Raw genomic sequence first — 17,445 nt, 5'->3', positions numbered from 1 at the left:
GTCCAGAGGCCAGAAGAAAGTAGATGGTATTTTCCAGGAACTGTGGGAGCGTCTGGAGCAAATGGAACGGTGGGGAGACCGGAGGCGGCAGGAGGGGTCACGGCTGGAGGGCTGTGGGCTGAGGCGTGAGCGCTGTGAAGGCCAGGAAGGCACAGGTGGGTCTGAGCACAGAGGGCCTTCTGCCGCCCACCACCCCATCTCTGCCTGAGCCCAGCCCCTTGGGACCCACTGGCACGGGCATGGGGGCTGCAGCTGCGCGCACTCGGGCCCCCGCCCACCCCGAGCTGCCATGGAACACTGAGTCCCGCCCGTCATGTGCCGCTCGGACATGACCGGGCATAGGGGCCACCCCTAATCCTGCCTCACGCAGCGCCCGTTTGTTTCGTGGGTGAGATTTGTGTTGGGAGCAAGCCCTGAGCCTCCTGGCTGCCTGCAGTAGGGGCTCAGCAAAGCCCATCCGTTTCTGGACACTCTGAGGGAGCAGAGTGGCCTACCTCTGAGTGTCTGAAAGGCGAGGGTCTGGGGGCTTCAAGTCGGCCACTGGCCGGGGCCTTGGAGGAGAAAGGGCAGCTCCCAGGCCCTGTGCACCTACTGCATGCCCGGCCCCCTGCCCGGGGCTTGCACACCAGGCTCAGGGAGGTCCGACACGAGTCCCCAGGAGGGACGAAGCCTGCACTGTCCACTCTGGGGGCACAGGCCACCGCGGGCAGGAGAGCGCTTGAAATATGGTGCGTGCGAGCTGCGATATGCTGTTGAGTGTAAGATACATGACAGGTTTCAAAGACTTGGAGAGAAAAAAAGCAAGAAAAATAGCTCTTTCGTGATCTTTTCACATTAAGATGTAGAAATGGTAATATTTGGATATATTGGCTAAGTAAAATGTGTTACCAAGTTTAAGCTCACCTAATTATCTTCACTTCCTTTATGTGGAAACTAGAAAAGTTAAAATGACCTGCGTGGCTTGTGTGAGACTTCTGTTGGTGGCACTGCTGTCAGAGGCGTCAGGAGTTGCCCGGAGTCACCCTGGTCAGGGGCAGAGTGGACATTCGAACCCAGGTCTGACTGCCTTCTCCCAGGACGTCGTCCTCCAGCTCAGCTGAGGGCAGAGGGTCACTGACCATCTGCTTCCTGGGGCAGCGCAGGGCGTGAGGGTGGCTCCCTTTGGCAGCCCCTGTAACTGCTCAGCCTGCAAGCACTGAGTGCCCGCTGCCTGTCAGGCCAGGGGCAGGGTGCTGGCAGTGGAGCGAAGACCGCCCAGCCCTGCTCTCGGAGCCTTGCACCCGGGATGTCCTGGGTGAGCCGATGGGGCTGGACTGGGAGGCCTGCCTGGGCCCCGGCCTTACACCGGGCACGCCCTCTCGGCCCACAGGCCCCGGCTCTGAGGGACACACAGCTTCGTCCTGTCTGTCCTGGTCACTCCCTACCCCCACCCCCATCCCGGGGGCCCAGCCTGAGGCAGCAGAACAGACATTGTCCAGGCTCGAGGCTCGGGGTCCAGGCAACCAGGACACTAGGGAGAATTGGGGCCTCGAATGTCAGAATCAGAAAGACTTTCCTGGAGGCAGGGCTCCCCAAGCCCACTCCTGGTTCAGGGTGTGATGAGCCTTGGTCGCTCGGGTGGCCCTGGCTCTGGGCCCCTGCACCGGAAGGCCAACTTGCTCCCGGGAGCAGCGGTTCCTGAGACGACCAGGCTCTGGACCCGCCAGTGGTGAGCAGCTGGGGGCTTAGGCTGGGCGGTGGTTGATCCCTCCACGTGACTCCTCTAGGTCCGCCTGGAGCTCATCCAGGATGGGAATTTTCCACCTTCACTGGCAGGGCCCGGACAGACAGGACAGGCTGTGGGGGGGCGGATGGGGTCTGGGAAGGGAGAGGGCGCTGCCGCGGTCCCACCGTGTGACCCTGGGCACGGCTTCCCATTCTCCGGGCCCCCGTCTACCCACCCACACCAGGGCTGAGGCTGGGGCCCCGACGCCACCAGGACTTGGGGGGGGCGTCTCTCCTCAGAATAGGGGCAGGAAGACCCTCTGCTTCCTTGGCATGCACATCTGCCCAGGGCTCCACGGACGAGGGGTCCAGGATGCCGGGGTCTGGTCCACCAAGCAGGACACAGATCCCAGGTGGGCGGGCCTCCACCTCCGGCCTCCAAGGGCAAGGCCTGGCCCAGACCTCAGTCCGTCTCCACCTGGGACCCCTCCTGCCGCCACTGTGGGAGCACCATTCCCCCGAGGCCGCCGCGGCCGGCCCGTGCACAAACACCACTCGCTCCTGGTTCCCCTGTCCGCACAGCATAGATGGGGAGACTGAGGCCCGCGGAAGCCTGTCTTGGCCAAGGTCACACGCCGGTGAGAACTAGAGATCTGAACCCACGGTTCAGTCCTGAGCCCCGGCGGGGTCCGGGTACCGGCTGGTGGAGACAGGGGGCAGCTGCGGGGGGGCGGGGAAGGGGCTCTGGTTCCATCGTGTCCCCCCTCACAGGCAGTGGCTGATTTTGCCGCAGGCCCGACGAAGGAGGGCGTGGTCTGAGGCAGGCTGCCCGGGGCTGACCTCCCTAAGGAGAGAGGCCGCAGAAGAGGCCTTGCCAGCCTCCCCAGAGCCACGGGGCAGGGGTGGAAGCTCCTGGAAGGCCAGCCCAGCTGGGGACGCAGACCCCCCGGCCCTGGCTGCCCCTCGCCGCGTGGCCCTGGGCCAGGCCCCCTGGGCCCAGCCGGAGCACGACCCCCCTGGAGGGCCGCTGCGGCTGTGAGGGCCCCGCCAGGTCAGAACAAAGGCCGCGGGCGTGGGTGTGCCGGCGTGTTCGGACCTGGCACGACTGTTTCCAGTGCTCTGTTTATGACAACGGCAGGGAAGAGCTTAGCGTGGAGACACTGACTCAGCCGGGGACGAGCCGGGGCGGCGGCTGGGACGGGCCGGAGAGAGCCGGGGGGACAGAGGGACGTAGAGAGAGAGGCAGAAACTGAGAGGGAAGGGCAGACAGAGACCTACGGCAAGAGGGACACAGAGAGGGCAACGCACACGCACAGGCACACGCACGTGCACACACACAGCGCCGGCACAGGCCTTCGCCTGTCCCAGGGTCCAGGCCGCTCTGCGATGGGTGATAAGAGCAGCTTCCGCGCCCGGAGCACTTCCTCACCCACGCGGCGCTGGACCCCGCGAGGTGGGTGATGTTATCACCTCCCTTTAGCAGGTACAGAAACAGGCACCGGGGTGCAAGGCAGCCTCTCCAGCAGGCACTCAGCAGAGCGTGGATCGCACCCGGTGGTGGTCCAGGCCAGGCCCCCCACACCGCCAGAATCCTAGGTCAGGATGGCGGGGGGCCTGGTGGGGCGGGGCCTCTGGGCTTCTGACCCTTCAAGTGCACAAATGGGGATTTGGGGCCTGGTGGGCCTCGAGGCATCTATGGGCTCCCCTGCCTCCCCCCTCCCACAGCCTCTCCACCTCACCCGTGTGTGCTGGGATGCAGCTCGGGCAGGGGGTGCGTGCCCAGGCCCCATGACTGAGCCAAGGCTGGGACACGGGCACTGCGCTGCCCCGCTAGGGGACCCCAGGAGCTGCTGGTGTGGCCTAGGGTGTCTCCTGGCCTCCCTGCCCTCCATCTCTCCACCTGTAAACTGTGGGCAGGGGGAGGTATTCTCCCACCCCTTCTAAGCTCCTGGGAGCCTGAGGGCTGAATGGGGTGGTGGTGGAGGGTCTCAGAGGAGTGGGGGAGCTCACCAGCTGGCACTGTCCCACTGGCCGGGCCAAGGACTCGGGAAGCCCACCCCGTCCCATGTCCAATGTCGGTCACAGCAGCACCCTCCAGGGGCTTTCCATGTTCATAGAATAAAATCTAATATCGTCCCCACGGGCTCCCAAAGTCACCATGGAGTGGCTGTCTCTTCTGCATCAAACCATACACGCGTGGCTCATTCCCTCCCTGTGACCTTAGCATTGCTGTTCCCTCTGCCTGAACAGTGTTCCCTGCGCCTTTGCATGGGTCATTCCTCTTGTCATTTAGGACTCACCTTCGGCATCCTTCTTGAGAGGGGCCTGCACTGGGCATCCTCCACCCAAGTCCCTCCCTACAGCCACCCGCCCCGCTGTCCCGTCCGTGGTTCTGACTGAGGCCCTCTGCCTGCACTCCCTGTGAACCCTGCCAAGCCCGCTGGTCCCCTGGGCTGTGATGTGTTAGTCTTGTCCTGCTGTATGCTTGGCCGTGGGCTTGGGGATGGGTAGGGGCTGAGGGCCTCCTCCCTGGGGCCCTGGGGTTGCAGGCCATGCTTGGTGCTGGGATGGTAGCACAGGAGTGAGGGAGGGAAGGGTGAGAGATGGAGTAGGGTGCCCGGGCGTGACACATGCAAGCCTGGGTCTCAGGCCTGGTCAGTGAGGGGGGAGACAGACTGTATGGTTTCCCTGTTCTGGTGGGTACGGGGGGAGTGGTCCGAGCATGGACTCTGGGGTCCTGGGTCAGATCCCAGCTCTGTGGTCAGCCTGCCATGAGACCTTGGGCCAGTCACCTGCCTCCTTTGAGCCAAGCATCCTCACTGTGAGGTGGGGCCCCTGTGAGAGTTTAAATCGAGTAGGACAGGTTGTATGCAATCCCCTAAAACCATCAGATGCTGTATGTTTTTAGAACAGCTTTATTGAGATATAACTCATATACAGTACAATTCAAGCATTTAAAGTGTACTATCCACTGGTCTTTAGTCATAGGTTGTGAAACCATCACCATAGTCAATTTTAGAACACTTTCATCGCTCCAAAAAGAAACCCTTAGCAATCATCCTCCAATCCCCCTCGCCCTTGGCAACGCTCACCTGCTCCCTATCTCTGTGGATTTACCCATTCTGGACGTTTCATATCAATGGGATCATACACCATGTGGCTTTTGTGTCCGGCATCTTTCACTGAGCGTCATGTTTTCAAGGTTCATCCATGTCGTGGCCTGGGTCAGTACTTCGTTCCTTTATATGGCTGAAGAGTGTTTCATTGTGTGGAGAGACCACAGTTTCTTTATCCATTCGTCCGCTGATGGATATTTGGGTTGTTTCCTCCTTTTGGCTATCGTGAATCTTGCTGCTATGAGTATTCACATACAAGTTGTCGTGTGGACACGTGTTCATTTCTCTTGGGTACATAGCTAGGAGAGGAATTGCTGGGTTAAGTATTAATAGTAACTCTGTATTTAACATTTTGAGGAACCTCCAAATGGTTTCCGTAGCGGCTGCACCATTTTCCCTTCCCACCAGCGGTGCACGAAGGTTCTGATTTCTCCACGTCCTCGTCAGCACTTGTTAGTGTCTCTCTTTGTATTTTAGCCATCCTAGTGGGTGTGACGTGCTGTCTCATCGTGGCTTTGATCTGCATTTCCTTGATGGCTAATGACGTTGAGCATCTTTTTTTGTGCTTAATGGACATTTTTTTTTTTTTTTTTTTTGCGGTACACGGGCCTCTCACCGCTGTGGCCTCTCCCATTGCGGAGCACAGGCTCCGGACGCGCAGGCTCAGCGGCCATGGCTCACGGGCCGAGCCGCTCCGCAACACGCTGGACCCTCCCGGACCGGGGCACGAACCCGTGTCCCCCGCATCGGCAGGCGGACTCCCAACCACTGCGCCACCAGGGAAGCCCTAATGGACATTTTTATACCTTCTTTGGAGGAATGTCTATTCGGATCCTTTGCCCATTTTAAACTGGGTTGTTTGCCTTTTTATTACTGAATTGTAGAAAATGCTGTGTTTTTTCAAAGAGGGGCAAGTACAGCTTGGCAGAGAGGCAGGGTTTGACAGATCTGAGCTGCGTTGGCCACGAGCACAGGAACACACACAGGAGCACACACTTGCTCACGCTTATAGGAACTGCATTTGTGCAAACTAAGTCCAGGCATATGCCCAGGGACACAGGCATGGGGACACATGCAGAGGTACACATGCATGTATGCCTAAACCTGTGTACACCCACGGAGAGCCCATGTGTGGTGTGTCCCACACGTGTGGGCATGAAGCTCGCGTCAGCGACCCTCTGTGTGCTGGGGCCAGGCCTGCCCACCCGGGACCACACGTGGGTCCCCTGACGTGGTGACTTGGCCATATCAGAGCAGTTATCCTTATTTTGCAAAGTGGGGACATCGAGACATAGAAAGGCCCCTTGATTGGTCCAAGGGGACCCAACTGGCCAATTTTAGGGTCTGGACTTGAACTCAAGGTCTCAGACTCTGAGCCCCTTCTCTGGGGCTTTGACCTCACCTCAGTCATTCTGGAATGTCAGGTCTGGGCTCCCCGACTTCCTGAGCCACTGTGTGACCTTGGGCAGCATGCTGCCCCTCTCTGGGCCTCAGACTCCTTGTCTGAGGAGTTGCACTGAGTAGCTAGCACTGGATGGTCCCTGAGGCCCTCCCAGCCTCTAGGTGCCAGGTCCCCAGCTCCCCTTCTCAGAGGGATGCAAGTGCTTTTCTCACCCTGCCTCCCCAGGCCTGTAGTTAATCGGGTCATTATGAGCTCAATTAGGGCTTTTTGTGGCTTTCTAAAGATAGTGTGCCAGGCCCCTAGGGATGCTAGGAAGTGGCAGGTGGCTTTGAGGGGACACTGAGGAGGGGGTGTGTGCCTGGGGCCTGGGGAGGGTGGGCACAGCCCCCAGCTCTGCCCTGGGGGGGTGAGGGGACCTCTGTTCTGCCCAGGCCCCCGCATGACCCAGGAGCCACATTTGTCCCCTCCAGTAACTGCTCACAAAGATCTGCCTGGTCCCCAGCGTCCTCACTGGGGTCAGGGTGAGGGGACAGCCGGGTGGGCTAGGCCCTACTGACCCAGGAAGACCCTCTTTCCCGGGGAGTCAGGTCTGGCAGGCACGGAGCGGGGCAGTGGGGGTGCGGTTAAGTTTGAATAACCAAGAGCAAAGGGAGAGCAGAGCGGCTGGCCCCTGAGCGGCCAGCGCCTCAGTTTACCCACGGGGCAGTGGTCTCTGAGGGCTTGGCTGTTGTAGATTCATCCGGAATAGGCGTGGAGGGGGCAGCTGGGCAGGCGGACTAGGAGGAGGCTGTGGACAGCACAGAGAGGGGCCTGGGCCTGTCCTGGGGGCCCTGCACTGTACCTGGGCTTCCCTGGCCCGCTCAGTATTTGGTGATGCTGAGGGCGATGCCCATTTGTCCTGTTTGCTCTTAGAGCTGCTCCTGGGGCCGTAGGGCGAATGGGGACACAGGCTCAGAGAGGGTTTGTGACTTGCCTGGGGCCGCACAGCAGGTGTGAGAATGCAAGTCCAAGGCTTTCTTGCCTGCTCCTCCCCAAGTCTCCCCGTACCTCCCTCTCTGCTTTCCCAAAACCTCGGGCCGGGGCCCCGCATGGCTAATGGAGCCCACCTTGACCTGTCAGGTGCCAGACGCAGACTGCAGAGCCCTGTTGCTGGCTCTGGTGTCTGAGGGTACAGATCCACGCTGGGGTGGCTCTGGATCCCAAGAGGGGCCCCCGGGCCTCCCAAGTCTGAAGCGTACCCCCAGGACAGCTGCTGGCCCCAAACAGACCATCCTCGCTGCCTTCACCCGACTCCCCACCCTCATCACCAGACAGATCTGGAGCAGCCGCTGTGCTCAGACAGCCATTACTGCTACTGCCTGGAGCAAATCACTTCCTGCCTTTGAGGCTCGGTGTTCCCACCTGCGAGATGGGTCTCATCAAGAGGATCTATTCCGTGGGTGGTCGTGGAGATAAAAGGAGGTGATGGGGCTTCCCTGGTGGCGCAGCGGTTGAGAGTCCGCCTGCCGATGCAGGGGACGCGGGTTCGTGCCCCGGTCCGGGAAGATCCCACATGCCGCAGGGCGGCTGGGCCCGTGAGCCATGGCCGCTGAGCCTGCGCGTCCGGAGCCTGTGCTCCGCAGTGGGAGGGGCCACAGCAGCGAGAGGCCCGCGTACCGCAAAAAAAAAAAAAAAAAGGTGATGAATGTAGTGCGTCCAGCCCCAGCCCTGCTCACATGAGGACCCAGGGAATAACGCTGCAGGGTGGGCGTACCTGGAAGAATCAGACATGGATCCTACCCACCACCCCTGCAGCCCGCGGGCACCTGGCAGGAGCCCAGAGGAGGGCCCTCACCCCAATGGGGCTTCCGGGAGCAGGGGGCCTCCCAGCTGCGTCCAGAGTCTGGGTGAGCTGCAGGCACGTGGGCGCGCAGGCAGGGTTCCCAGCAAGGAGGGGGCCAGCGTCCCCCAGCGCGGGCAGCAGGGAGCCAGGCTACTCCTGTTCCAGAGCAGTGGCGTGTGCCGGCTGCTGCGCTTGGCCAGGTGGGGCTTGATGGCATGGTGGGTGGGACGGCTGGGCTTGAGGGCATCTCTGAGGCTTGGGGAGCCATCGATGTTTGCTGGCCAAGGCGCACGGGTTCAAGGGGCTTCTTTCTTTTTTTTTTTTTTTTTGCGGTACGCTGGCCTCTCACTGTTGTGGCCTCTCCCGTTGCGGAGCACAGGCTCCGGACGCGCAGGCTCAGTGGCCATGGCTCACGGGCCCAGCCGCTCCACGGCATGTGGGATCTTCCCGGACCGGGGCACGAACCCGTGTCCCCTGCATCGGCAGGCGGACTCTCAACCACTGCGCCACCAGGAAAGCCCAAGAGACTTCTTTCTAAATCTACACACTGGCTCCTTCTCACCCTGGAGGACATGCAGGCAACATGCCAGGGATTCCAAGCCGGCCCATGTGGTGATCGGGGGAGGGGCCCGTCTCATCCCTCCATGTCAGGCACACTATGACCTGGGGCCAGTAACAAAGCCCTCTGAGTCTGCATCCACGTCTGTGAAATGGGGCCACGGGGCTGTCGTGAGCATTAAATAAGATGTATGTGCAGAGTGTGGGCACGTGGGAACCCCTCCATCCAGGACCCCACCTCATTCTCCTCGGTTCTCCCTAGACTGCAGCTCTCTCACTGCTTGCCTCCCCTTTGTCTCCATGGTGAGATGAGAGGGTTTGGCTCATTAAAAGCAAATAAAACAGGAATTAGTGGGAGCGGCAGCCCGGTGAGTACTGATGACTAACCGGGTCTGAGCTGAGCAGGGCAGCAACCAGGCGGGAGCAGAAAGCCTGGGAGACGGTTCTGTGAAATGCCCTCCAAACACACAGGCCCGGCCTGGGCGCCTGCTGGCCTGCTTGGGGGCGTTAGGTTGGAGGACGTGGGAGTCCCCCATCTGGCTGCCGAAGGGGAGGGAGAGCGTTTGGGGAAGAAGAAGGTCATGGGCAGGGCTTCCCAGGGCACGCTGCACCGTGCTCGCCTAGGCAGGGCTTGGTTGTGGCACTTTTAACGCCGTTGGCCTGGCCTCTTGGTGTGATTACACAACTGGTGGAGATTTCTAACCCCTTGCTGGGCGCCTAGCTTGTGACACGCCCACTCTGAGGCTAGCTCTACCTCCCCAGAGCTCCCCGCCGGCGTTCCCCTGCCGCTAGCGCCCCGCCGCCACCGCACGCCTGGGGTCCACAGATCGTCCAAGTGCAGCATCTCCTCTGCAAGGGGGCTGTGCACACCTCCTCTCCTGCCTCCTCCTGCCCAAGGTCACTGAGCTGCACGGGGGCCAAGCTGGGGGCAGGATGGCCTCCGGTGACCTGCGCCCCAGGCCCCGAGTCCCTCCGTCTGCCTCGCTGGGCTTGTCCGGCTTCAGCCCCTAACAGCTAGTCTCGTAACTTCTGTGTGCCTCAGCGTCCTCCCCTGTGCAATGGCAATAAGGATGAAACCTGCCTCGCACGATTGTCGGGACAGTGCGATGAGAACACGTGCTAAGGGTTAGAGGGATGCTGGTGCTGTGACAGCAGGTGAGCGATGGCGTGAGGAGGAGAGAAGCGCAGCTCTGCTGATCCACTTTCGAAACAGTTCCAGGACCCCACCCCTTGCGTAGCCAGAGTGAGGTCCAAGATCCACATCCTACAGCCTCTTGCCCCAGCACCTGCACAGAAAGTGCCCGCTGCTTCATGGGACATCTCTGGCCACCCACAAGCTGGCTCCCTGGGACCTCGGCCACCTCTTTTCTTATTGCTCTTGATCTCAGACTTGCACAAGCAACAGAAAGCCATTTCACACCTCTGCACCTGCTCTGTGTGCACCAGGAGTACGCACCTACCACCCACGCACCACACAACTATATACTCACACGCTCATGTACTCAGACACCATGTACTCAGTCACACACATCACGTATACACACTCTCATGCACTCATGGGGAGTTAACTCATACTTCTTGGTAAGATTTATTTTAAGATGTCACCTCCTGCAGGAAGCCTTCCCTGACTCCACCCCCCGCCCTCCCTTAGAGAGGCAGGTCAGGGCATTCTTGGAGGTTCCATGGTTCCCTGTGCCCCTCCTCGCAGAGCACTGTGGTCCCCTCCTCTCCTGGAATCCCCTCACGAGTTCACCGCTGCTCCCCCGCCCATGCGCAAGCTTGTCGCAGGCCCCGCTGGGCTTGGGTGACACCAAACCAACAGCGAGGAGTTCAGTAACCCACTTCGCACCATCCTCTCCCTGTCCCTGTGTCGGTCTGGTGCTCCCGGCTGGTGGCCTGGACGGTGCAGGGACCAGGGCTCCTCGGTGATCCTCCAGGAGCCACTCACTGTGCTGAGAGAGGCTTCTTACAGAGCGGTGGCAGCAGAGCGGTCCCCACGCGGGAGGTGGGAAGTGTGGGCAGGAAGGGCCCACCTGGGAGGAGGGGCTGGATGTCCAGCAAGGCCCTGGGAGGGCAGTGCCGCCCTGTGCCCTTTGCAAAGATCCCCTGATCTTTCTGGGGAGGAAGGGATGCCCGACACCACCTTCCGTCAGCTCTTCTCAGAGGATGGAAGTTTCCAGGAAGCTGTGGCCCCTCCGAGACAGCAGAGGCCAACCAAAGCCTCCTCTGCCCTGGGCCCCGGAGACCAGAAGGTCTCAGCCTGGTCCTCATCCTGAGTGGGAGAAACCCTGGGAACAGGGACCCCACCGAGGGTGAGACCCCCAGGGTAGAGGAACTCACTGAGGATGAAGCCCACCCCGGGGACAGGGACCCCACCAAGGGCGGGCCCCCCCACCCTGGGGACAGACACCTCCCTGAGGGTAAGCCCCCCAGGGGAACAGGGATCCCATCTAGGTGAGCTCCCCTCAGCTGGTTGGTGGGTGAGGAGGTGGACCCCAGAGCACATAGTCGGCGCCCAGCACAGGGCTGGCCATGCAGTTGGTGCTCAATGGATGTTTATGGAATGGGCCTAACTTGACCCTCCACCCTCTCTCAGTCTGGGGGGATGACGCCAGCCCCCAACAACAGGGACAGCACCAAGCACACAGAGGGGCACGCTGGTGCTCACGGGGCACAAACACAGGGCTTGTGCAAGGATGGGGTTGTGGGTTTCCAGGGGCCACATCCCGCTATTGCTGAGGGCAGTGCGATTCCCGCTCAGCAGAGCTTGGCTTTGGTCCAGTGGACATCGCTGAGCTCTGTACCCATAGTGGCAGGTGCTGGGGACCACACAGACCTGGCCGTGGCCCGCAGGGAACCTCTGTGCTCGTGGGCAAGGTGAGAGGGGCTCAAGAGACTGGGGCCAGGATGGCAGGATGCACAGGCTGGGGGCTGTGGAAAATAAAGAATGAGAGCTGGACCCGCTCATCTGAGGGGCCTTTGACCCGTGTGGAGCTGGCAAGTCCCAGGGGTAGGGCTAACCAGGTGGACAGTGTCGAGAGCAATGAGAGCGTCAGACCTGCCGCTGAGGGAGATCAGGCAGCCCGGGCTCCCTTCTGGCTGGTGGTCTGGGAAGGCTGCCTGGAGGAGGAGGCATTGGAACTGGCCTTGGAAAGTTGTTAAAATTTGGGCATGAAGCGGAGGGAAATAACACCGAAAAGACCAGGAACCGTCCAGGAACATGTGAGCAGTACTGGGTTTGGGTCGTTCTGCGTGGCGGACGGGGAGAGGGGGCTGGGGGTCCAGCTGGACATGGACTTCAGGCTTGGACGGCAGGCCTTCCCTCCTCAGCTCAGGCAGAGGAGAGGGAGGGAAAGTGTGTGTGTGTGCGGGGGGTGCGGAGCTGCACTTTGCACCTGCCTGGAGGTTGGCTGGCGGGTGAGGGAGGTCAGGAGGACCGGCACCCGAGTGTGGCAGTTCAGAGACCCCTGAAGCAGGCAGGGGTGTCGGAGGAGAAGGGAGATTCAGGAGGCCAGGGCCTGGTGATGGGGTGACAGTGGGTGGTTAGAGAGAGGGAGAGAGACAGACGGCAACGAAGGGCTCTGGCGCCGCTCTGAGCTGGGGCGATTCTGTCTGGCTCCTGGCTGGTGGGGTGGGTGCCCCCCAAAGGGATCAGCACAAGTGGCTGGTTCATGAAGAGCAGCGCTGGGAGGCTGACAGAGGCCCAGACCCCAAACATCCCCTCCCAGGCCCGCCCCCCACTGCTGTCTCCCAGGAGGAAGTTGGGCCTCTCCAGCCCAGGCTTTCGGGACAGGAAGAGAAGTGTCTTACATGCCGGTGGCAGGGCCGTGGCATGCATCGAGTGCCCACTGTATACCGTCCTCACCACAGACATGAAAGGTGGGTTTTATCGGCCTCACTGTGCTTAGTGAGAAGCTCAGAGAGGCTAAGGGCTGAGCCCAGAGTCACACAGCCGGCCGGCAGCAGGACCAGGGCCCAGCACTGGGTCCCCTGAGCCCACCGGGCCGGGACCTGCGGGGCTTCACCGTCCGCACCCGCCCCCTCCCCGCAGGGAGCCGGGAGGCCGCCTTCACGTACGCCATCACCGCCGCCGGCGTGGCTCACGCCGTCACCGCCGCCTGCAGCCAGGGCAACCTGAGCAACTGCGGCTGCGACCGCGAGAAGCAGGGCTACTACAACCAGGCCGAGGGCTGGAAGTGGGGCGGCTGCTCCGCCGACGTGCGCTACGGCATCGACTTCTCCCGGCGCTTCGTGGACGCCCGCGAGATCAAGAAAAACGCCAGGCGCCTCATGAACCTGCACAACAATGAGGCGGGCAGGAAGGTAGGGCGGGCACGGGGCGGGGCGGGGCGGGGCGGGGCGGGCAGGCCTGGGTCAGGTGTGACGGCTGCGTTACACGGGACGCTGTGGCCCTCTCTGAGCTTTGGGCCCCTCTCCTAGCGGAGGGAGTTGGTGAACTGAACCCTGAAAGTGCGGGGTGGGGAGTGCTGAGCGCAAGCCGTCACTTCTGTCCGTCCCAGCAGCCCGAAGAGCTGGGCCTTACTGTTCCCATGACAGAGGTTTGAAAACTGAGGCCGGGAGTGAAGTGATGCCCGTGGCCCCCAGCTGGTGGGCGGTAGGGGTGAGACAGGGATCCTGTTTGCACACAAGGTGGGAGCCGGGCCTGGCCTGGGACCCAAGGGTGAGGGGAGGCCCCTGGGCCACAGTCCATGTCCCTGCCCCGCTCCTAGAGGGGTCTTGCCGATATACGAGGAAAGGCTTCCCGGAGGAGGCGTCCTTTGGCTCAGATTGCTGTGAGAGACTGGAGGAAGGGGTGTTCCCAGGAAGCAGGAACGGAAGGGCAGAAACTGAGCTGGGGGCTCTTGGGCAGGCAGCGTCATGCGTGGTGCGGGCCGCAGAGTGGTGGGTGATGATCGAGAACATTCAAGCTGGGACGCACTGGGGAAGAACTCAGGGTGAGCCCAGCCCCGCCCCTGGGAGATGAGGGCCCCAGATACTGGGCTGGGAGGGGCGGCCGCCATGGCGGCAAGATGGCCCGAGATAGGGTAGCCAGCCAAGTGGAACGCCTCTGGGTCTGGCTCTCCAGCCCGGGGGGCTGCACCCAGGGCGCCAGGGCCTGTGGGGCTCTGCAGGCTAGGCACGACTTGCCTTTCCAGGCAAAGAGTTGAAGATGCCCTGTGCCCCAGGGCCCAGAGCTGGGCTCGTTCACTCTCGCGGCCCCTTCTGTGTGCCAGGCGTTATGCTGGGTGCAGGGTCAGGGAGGAGTGAGACATAGCCTTGGCCGCGGGAGCTCCCACAGCTCCAACTGGGGCCACATGAGGGGAGCAGGGGCTGCACCCAGAAACAGTGAGAGCCCGGGGACCTGAGGGAGGGGTAGCAGTAGCTTCCGGGAGGCAGTGGTGTCCATGTACCGGAGCTGAGAAGAGCAGAGGCAGAAGGAGCTGGCACCTGCGAGGTGTGGGAGGGGTGGAGGGGTGGGGGAGGGGTGGGGGAGGAGTGGGGGAGGGTGGGGGAGGGGTACTGCAGTACTGCAGTACTCCGGCTGGCAGGAGCACGAGGGGTGGTGACACAGGGCCTGAGAAGTAAGCAGGGACCAGTCCAGAATGGGCCTTGAACGCCAGGCCCAGGGTTTGACTTCATCCTGTAGATGCGCAGGTTGCCATGCAGCAGGTGGTTATTAAATTATTGTCAGATGAACAGATGAGTGAAGAAATGAGTGACAGCCTTTGTCTCCAAGGAGCTCACAGACAGCACGTAGGCCCCATTCCCTAGGCACAGGCAAACAGTGATCTGGGTCTGGGAGGGCAGAGGAAAGAGAGATTCACTTACATGGAGGCACCAGGAGGGCTCCCTGGAGGAGGAGGGAGCTGAACTCTCAGTTGTCTGAACTCTCAACTGAACTAGCTCCCCCCCACCCCCCTTTGAGCCTCTGCAGGGGCTTAGGTCTTGAGCAGGGGCTTTCCCACACCCCTGGGAGGACGGTCTCACTGTCCCCATTTTACACATGGGGACTCGGTGGCAGCAGGGGGTGGGTGGGAGGGGGTCCTGCCAATTGACAGGTGATGAAAAGGCATAAGGGAAACGGAGGCTAGCAGGATTGGGCCCCTGGGGAGACAGGAGGCATGACAACAAGGAGGCTGGTGAAGGGGCCTGGGCCTGTTCAGGGGGATGAGGATGGAAGAGGGTCAGCATGTTGGGGGTTTTGGACTGGGGTGAAGCCACGAACCTAGAAGCCATGAACTGAGGAGAAGGAGATTGTCAGGGGCTGGGAGAGCAGATGGGCAGTGCGAGGGCCCGTCAGGGACAGGGCAGCCCCAGGAAAGGCCTCTAAAGTGGTCAGCAGCCGGGATTCTCCTGCCAGCGCTGTCCCCAGCTGTCTGTGAGGCCCTGGCTGGCCCGGTCCTTCTGCTGAGTCAGTCTTCCCATCCGCACAGTGGGTAATGCACCTTGTGCTCCCCCACTGCCTCTCCAACAGCCTCGACCCTGTGGGGCTGTGCAGCGTGTTTGTGGTCTGAGCCCTTGGAAGAGGCCAACGGTGGTGGCCACACAGTGTCTCCGGGGGCTGATCATGGCAGTAGAGGTGGGGTGGGTGTGGCTTTTGAGGCTTCCTAGAGAACTGAGTCCAGACCTTCACGGGTCATCCCAGCGCTGGGGCACACTGGCCCCATAATAGAGTGGCCAGGCCCCCCCCCCCCAGGGCCACGGAGTTCAGCAAGTCACGTGGAAAGGAAGCTGATATGCCGCAGCGAAGTCCCCCAAACTGCGTGGCTTAGAGCAAGAGAAATTTATTCTCTCATAGAGGCAGAGGGCCTAAATCAAGCTGTCGGCAGGGCCGAGCTCCCACCACGGCTCCGGGGAAAGACCCTTCCTGCCTCTTCCAGCTCCTGGTGGCCCCAGGTGCTCCTTAACTTGTGGCCACATCATCCAGTCTCTGCCTCTGTCTTCACGTGGCCCCTCCCCTGTGTCTGTGTTCCCTCCTCTTCTGTCTCTTCTAAGGACATGTGTCCTTGGACTTAGGGCCCACCCTGAACCAGGATGATCTCATCTCGAGTCTTACTTACATCTGCAAAGTTCCTATCTCCAAATAAGGTCACCTTCTGAGGTTCTGAGTGGACATGAATTTGGGGGGGGACACTCTTTTAGCCCACCCCAGACCGGCACATGGCCCACCGCCTCCCTGGTGGGCCAGGGCTGGACAAGCTGAGTGTGGAGACCTGCTCAACTCCGGGCTCCCTCAGGACTACGGCCCATCAACCCTGTGACTCCCCCTAACTTGACAGTAACTAACCACTGTCCCCAGAGTGTGGGCCATCCATTATTCTGTAAAGAATCCCGGTCAGCCCTTCTCTGGAGCTCCCCCATCCACCCCCTCCACTACCTACGGTGGTGGGGCAGGGGTGAGGCCCAGGGGAGGGGCCCTGCTCAGCCGCCAGCTCCTCTAGGCAAGGGTGGGTCACACTGCATCCTCCCAGGTGGTCTCCTGGGGCAGCGGGACTGGCGCCACCGTCACTGTCGCTCTTATCGTGAGGGCACTGGAGACTGAAACAGCACATTCTTGAATCCTGTGATCACGTCCCAGGAGAGGCTCAGGCCCCGGGGACCCAGCCAAGCAAGGCTTCAGCCCCTTGCTCTACAAACAGCTACCCGATCGGCTTCATCTGCTGACTGCCACACAGGATCTGAACGTGGAGGGAACGGGTGGAGGGAACGGGTGGAGGGAAGGGGCTTGGGGCAGATGGCAGAGCGAGGTGTGGGGCAGCTGTTCCGCAGCCGAAGTGGGCATCCCGATGGCCGTTAAGCCTGGACCACCTGACCTGCACAGATGCTAGCCTGGACACTCCTGCCAGGTCTCTGGCCATCACCACCTGTCTGAGGAGGCACCTCCTGGGTCAGCAGCCTGGGGTGGGGTGAACTGCTTCCTGGGCTGGGGGCTCTGAGAGGGCTATGAATCTGGTCAGCTCCTGGCCCGGGGGCATCATGGCACGCAGTGTGGCCAGGACAGGAGAAGCTTCCCAGCCTTGAAGGGTAGATTAATGGAGGGAGGGGCTTTTGGAGGAAGGGGATGGTCCAAGCAAAGATGAACATGGGGTGGGGTTGAAGGAGGGAAAGGAGAGGTCTGACTGGGATGAAGGGGAGATGGGGGAGGGGCAGGAGGCAGAGAAGAGGTCCAGGTATGCTTTTCCGGGGTGGAGGTCCCACCCTTCACGCAGACCCCCAGACCCCCAGACCCGACTTGTGGCCAGTGCCTTCCACCCAAACACCCCACGGCGCAGTCACCGAGCCCTGCAATTCCAGTTCTGAGTGTTCCCCAAACCTGGCCCCTTCCCCTCCTCTGGATATCGGGGCCGCCCCACCTCAGCCCGCCCATGGCGGAGCATCACCGTTCCTTCTCCTTCCTCCTCCCTTTTCCCCAGCTTCTCCTGTCTCCACCCCGGGACACCATCCACACAGGAGCAGAGAGCCTCACCCCCAAACTTTTCCCCAGCTTCTCCTGTCTCCATCCCCAGGCCACCAGCCTCACGTCATGCTCACTTGGGCGGAGTCTCCCCTTCCTTGCTTGCGCTGTGCCGCCCTGGCTCCCCCTCCTCTTTGTCTAATGACCTCCTACTCCACCATCAACACCTAGTACAGGCACCGCCTACTCCAGGAAGCCCCCCACCCTAGGCAGCCTCCCCCTCTCACAGCCCCTGCACTTTGCTGCTTTTTGTGTCGGTTTCCTCCTGTTTCCCACCTGGAGTGTGAGCCCCGGGGTTCCTGCCTCGGTCCAGGTTCCCGTGTGGTCAGGGCTGGGAAAGTGAGGGGCGGCAGCCGACACCGTGGGAGTTTCTGTCTTTCTTTCATAT

At 61.4% G+C, this 17,445-nt stretch overlaps 1 protein-coding gene across 4 annotated transcripts in view; it reads left to right on the top strand.

Annotated features, from left to right (window-relative positions):
* The window catches only part of WNT7B (Wnt family member 7B), a 50,321-nt gene that overhangs the window by 31,551 nt on the left and 1,325 nt on the right, over nucleotides 1-17,445 (top strand). For 3 of the 4 annotated variants that reach the window (XM_029206544.1, XM_029206542.1, XM_029206546.1), the window contains exon 3: nucleotides 12,654-12,925. In XM_029206544.1, the coding sequence (XP_029062377.1) occupies nucleotides 12,654-12,925 (272 nt within the window). Of the gene's footprint in view, nucleotides 1-37; nucleotides 156-12,653; nucleotides 12,926-17,445 lie in introns of all 4 variants that reach the window. The other variant, XM_029206545.1, reaches the window with a different exon arrangement.

This window comes from Monodon monoceros, unplaced genomic scaffold (assembly GCF_005190385.1).
Source record: "Monodon monoceros isolate NGI ecotype Baffin Bay Population unplaced genomic scaffold, NGI_Narwhal_1 Super_Scaffold_6, whole genome shotgun sequence".
Classification (NCBI taxonomy): Eukaryota; Metazoa; Chordata; class Mammalia; order Artiodactyla; family Monodontidae; genus Monodon; species Monodon monoceros.
The sequence above is the reverse complement of the archived record's forward strand: the minus strand, read 5'-3'. Positions and strand labels throughout refer to the sequence as shown.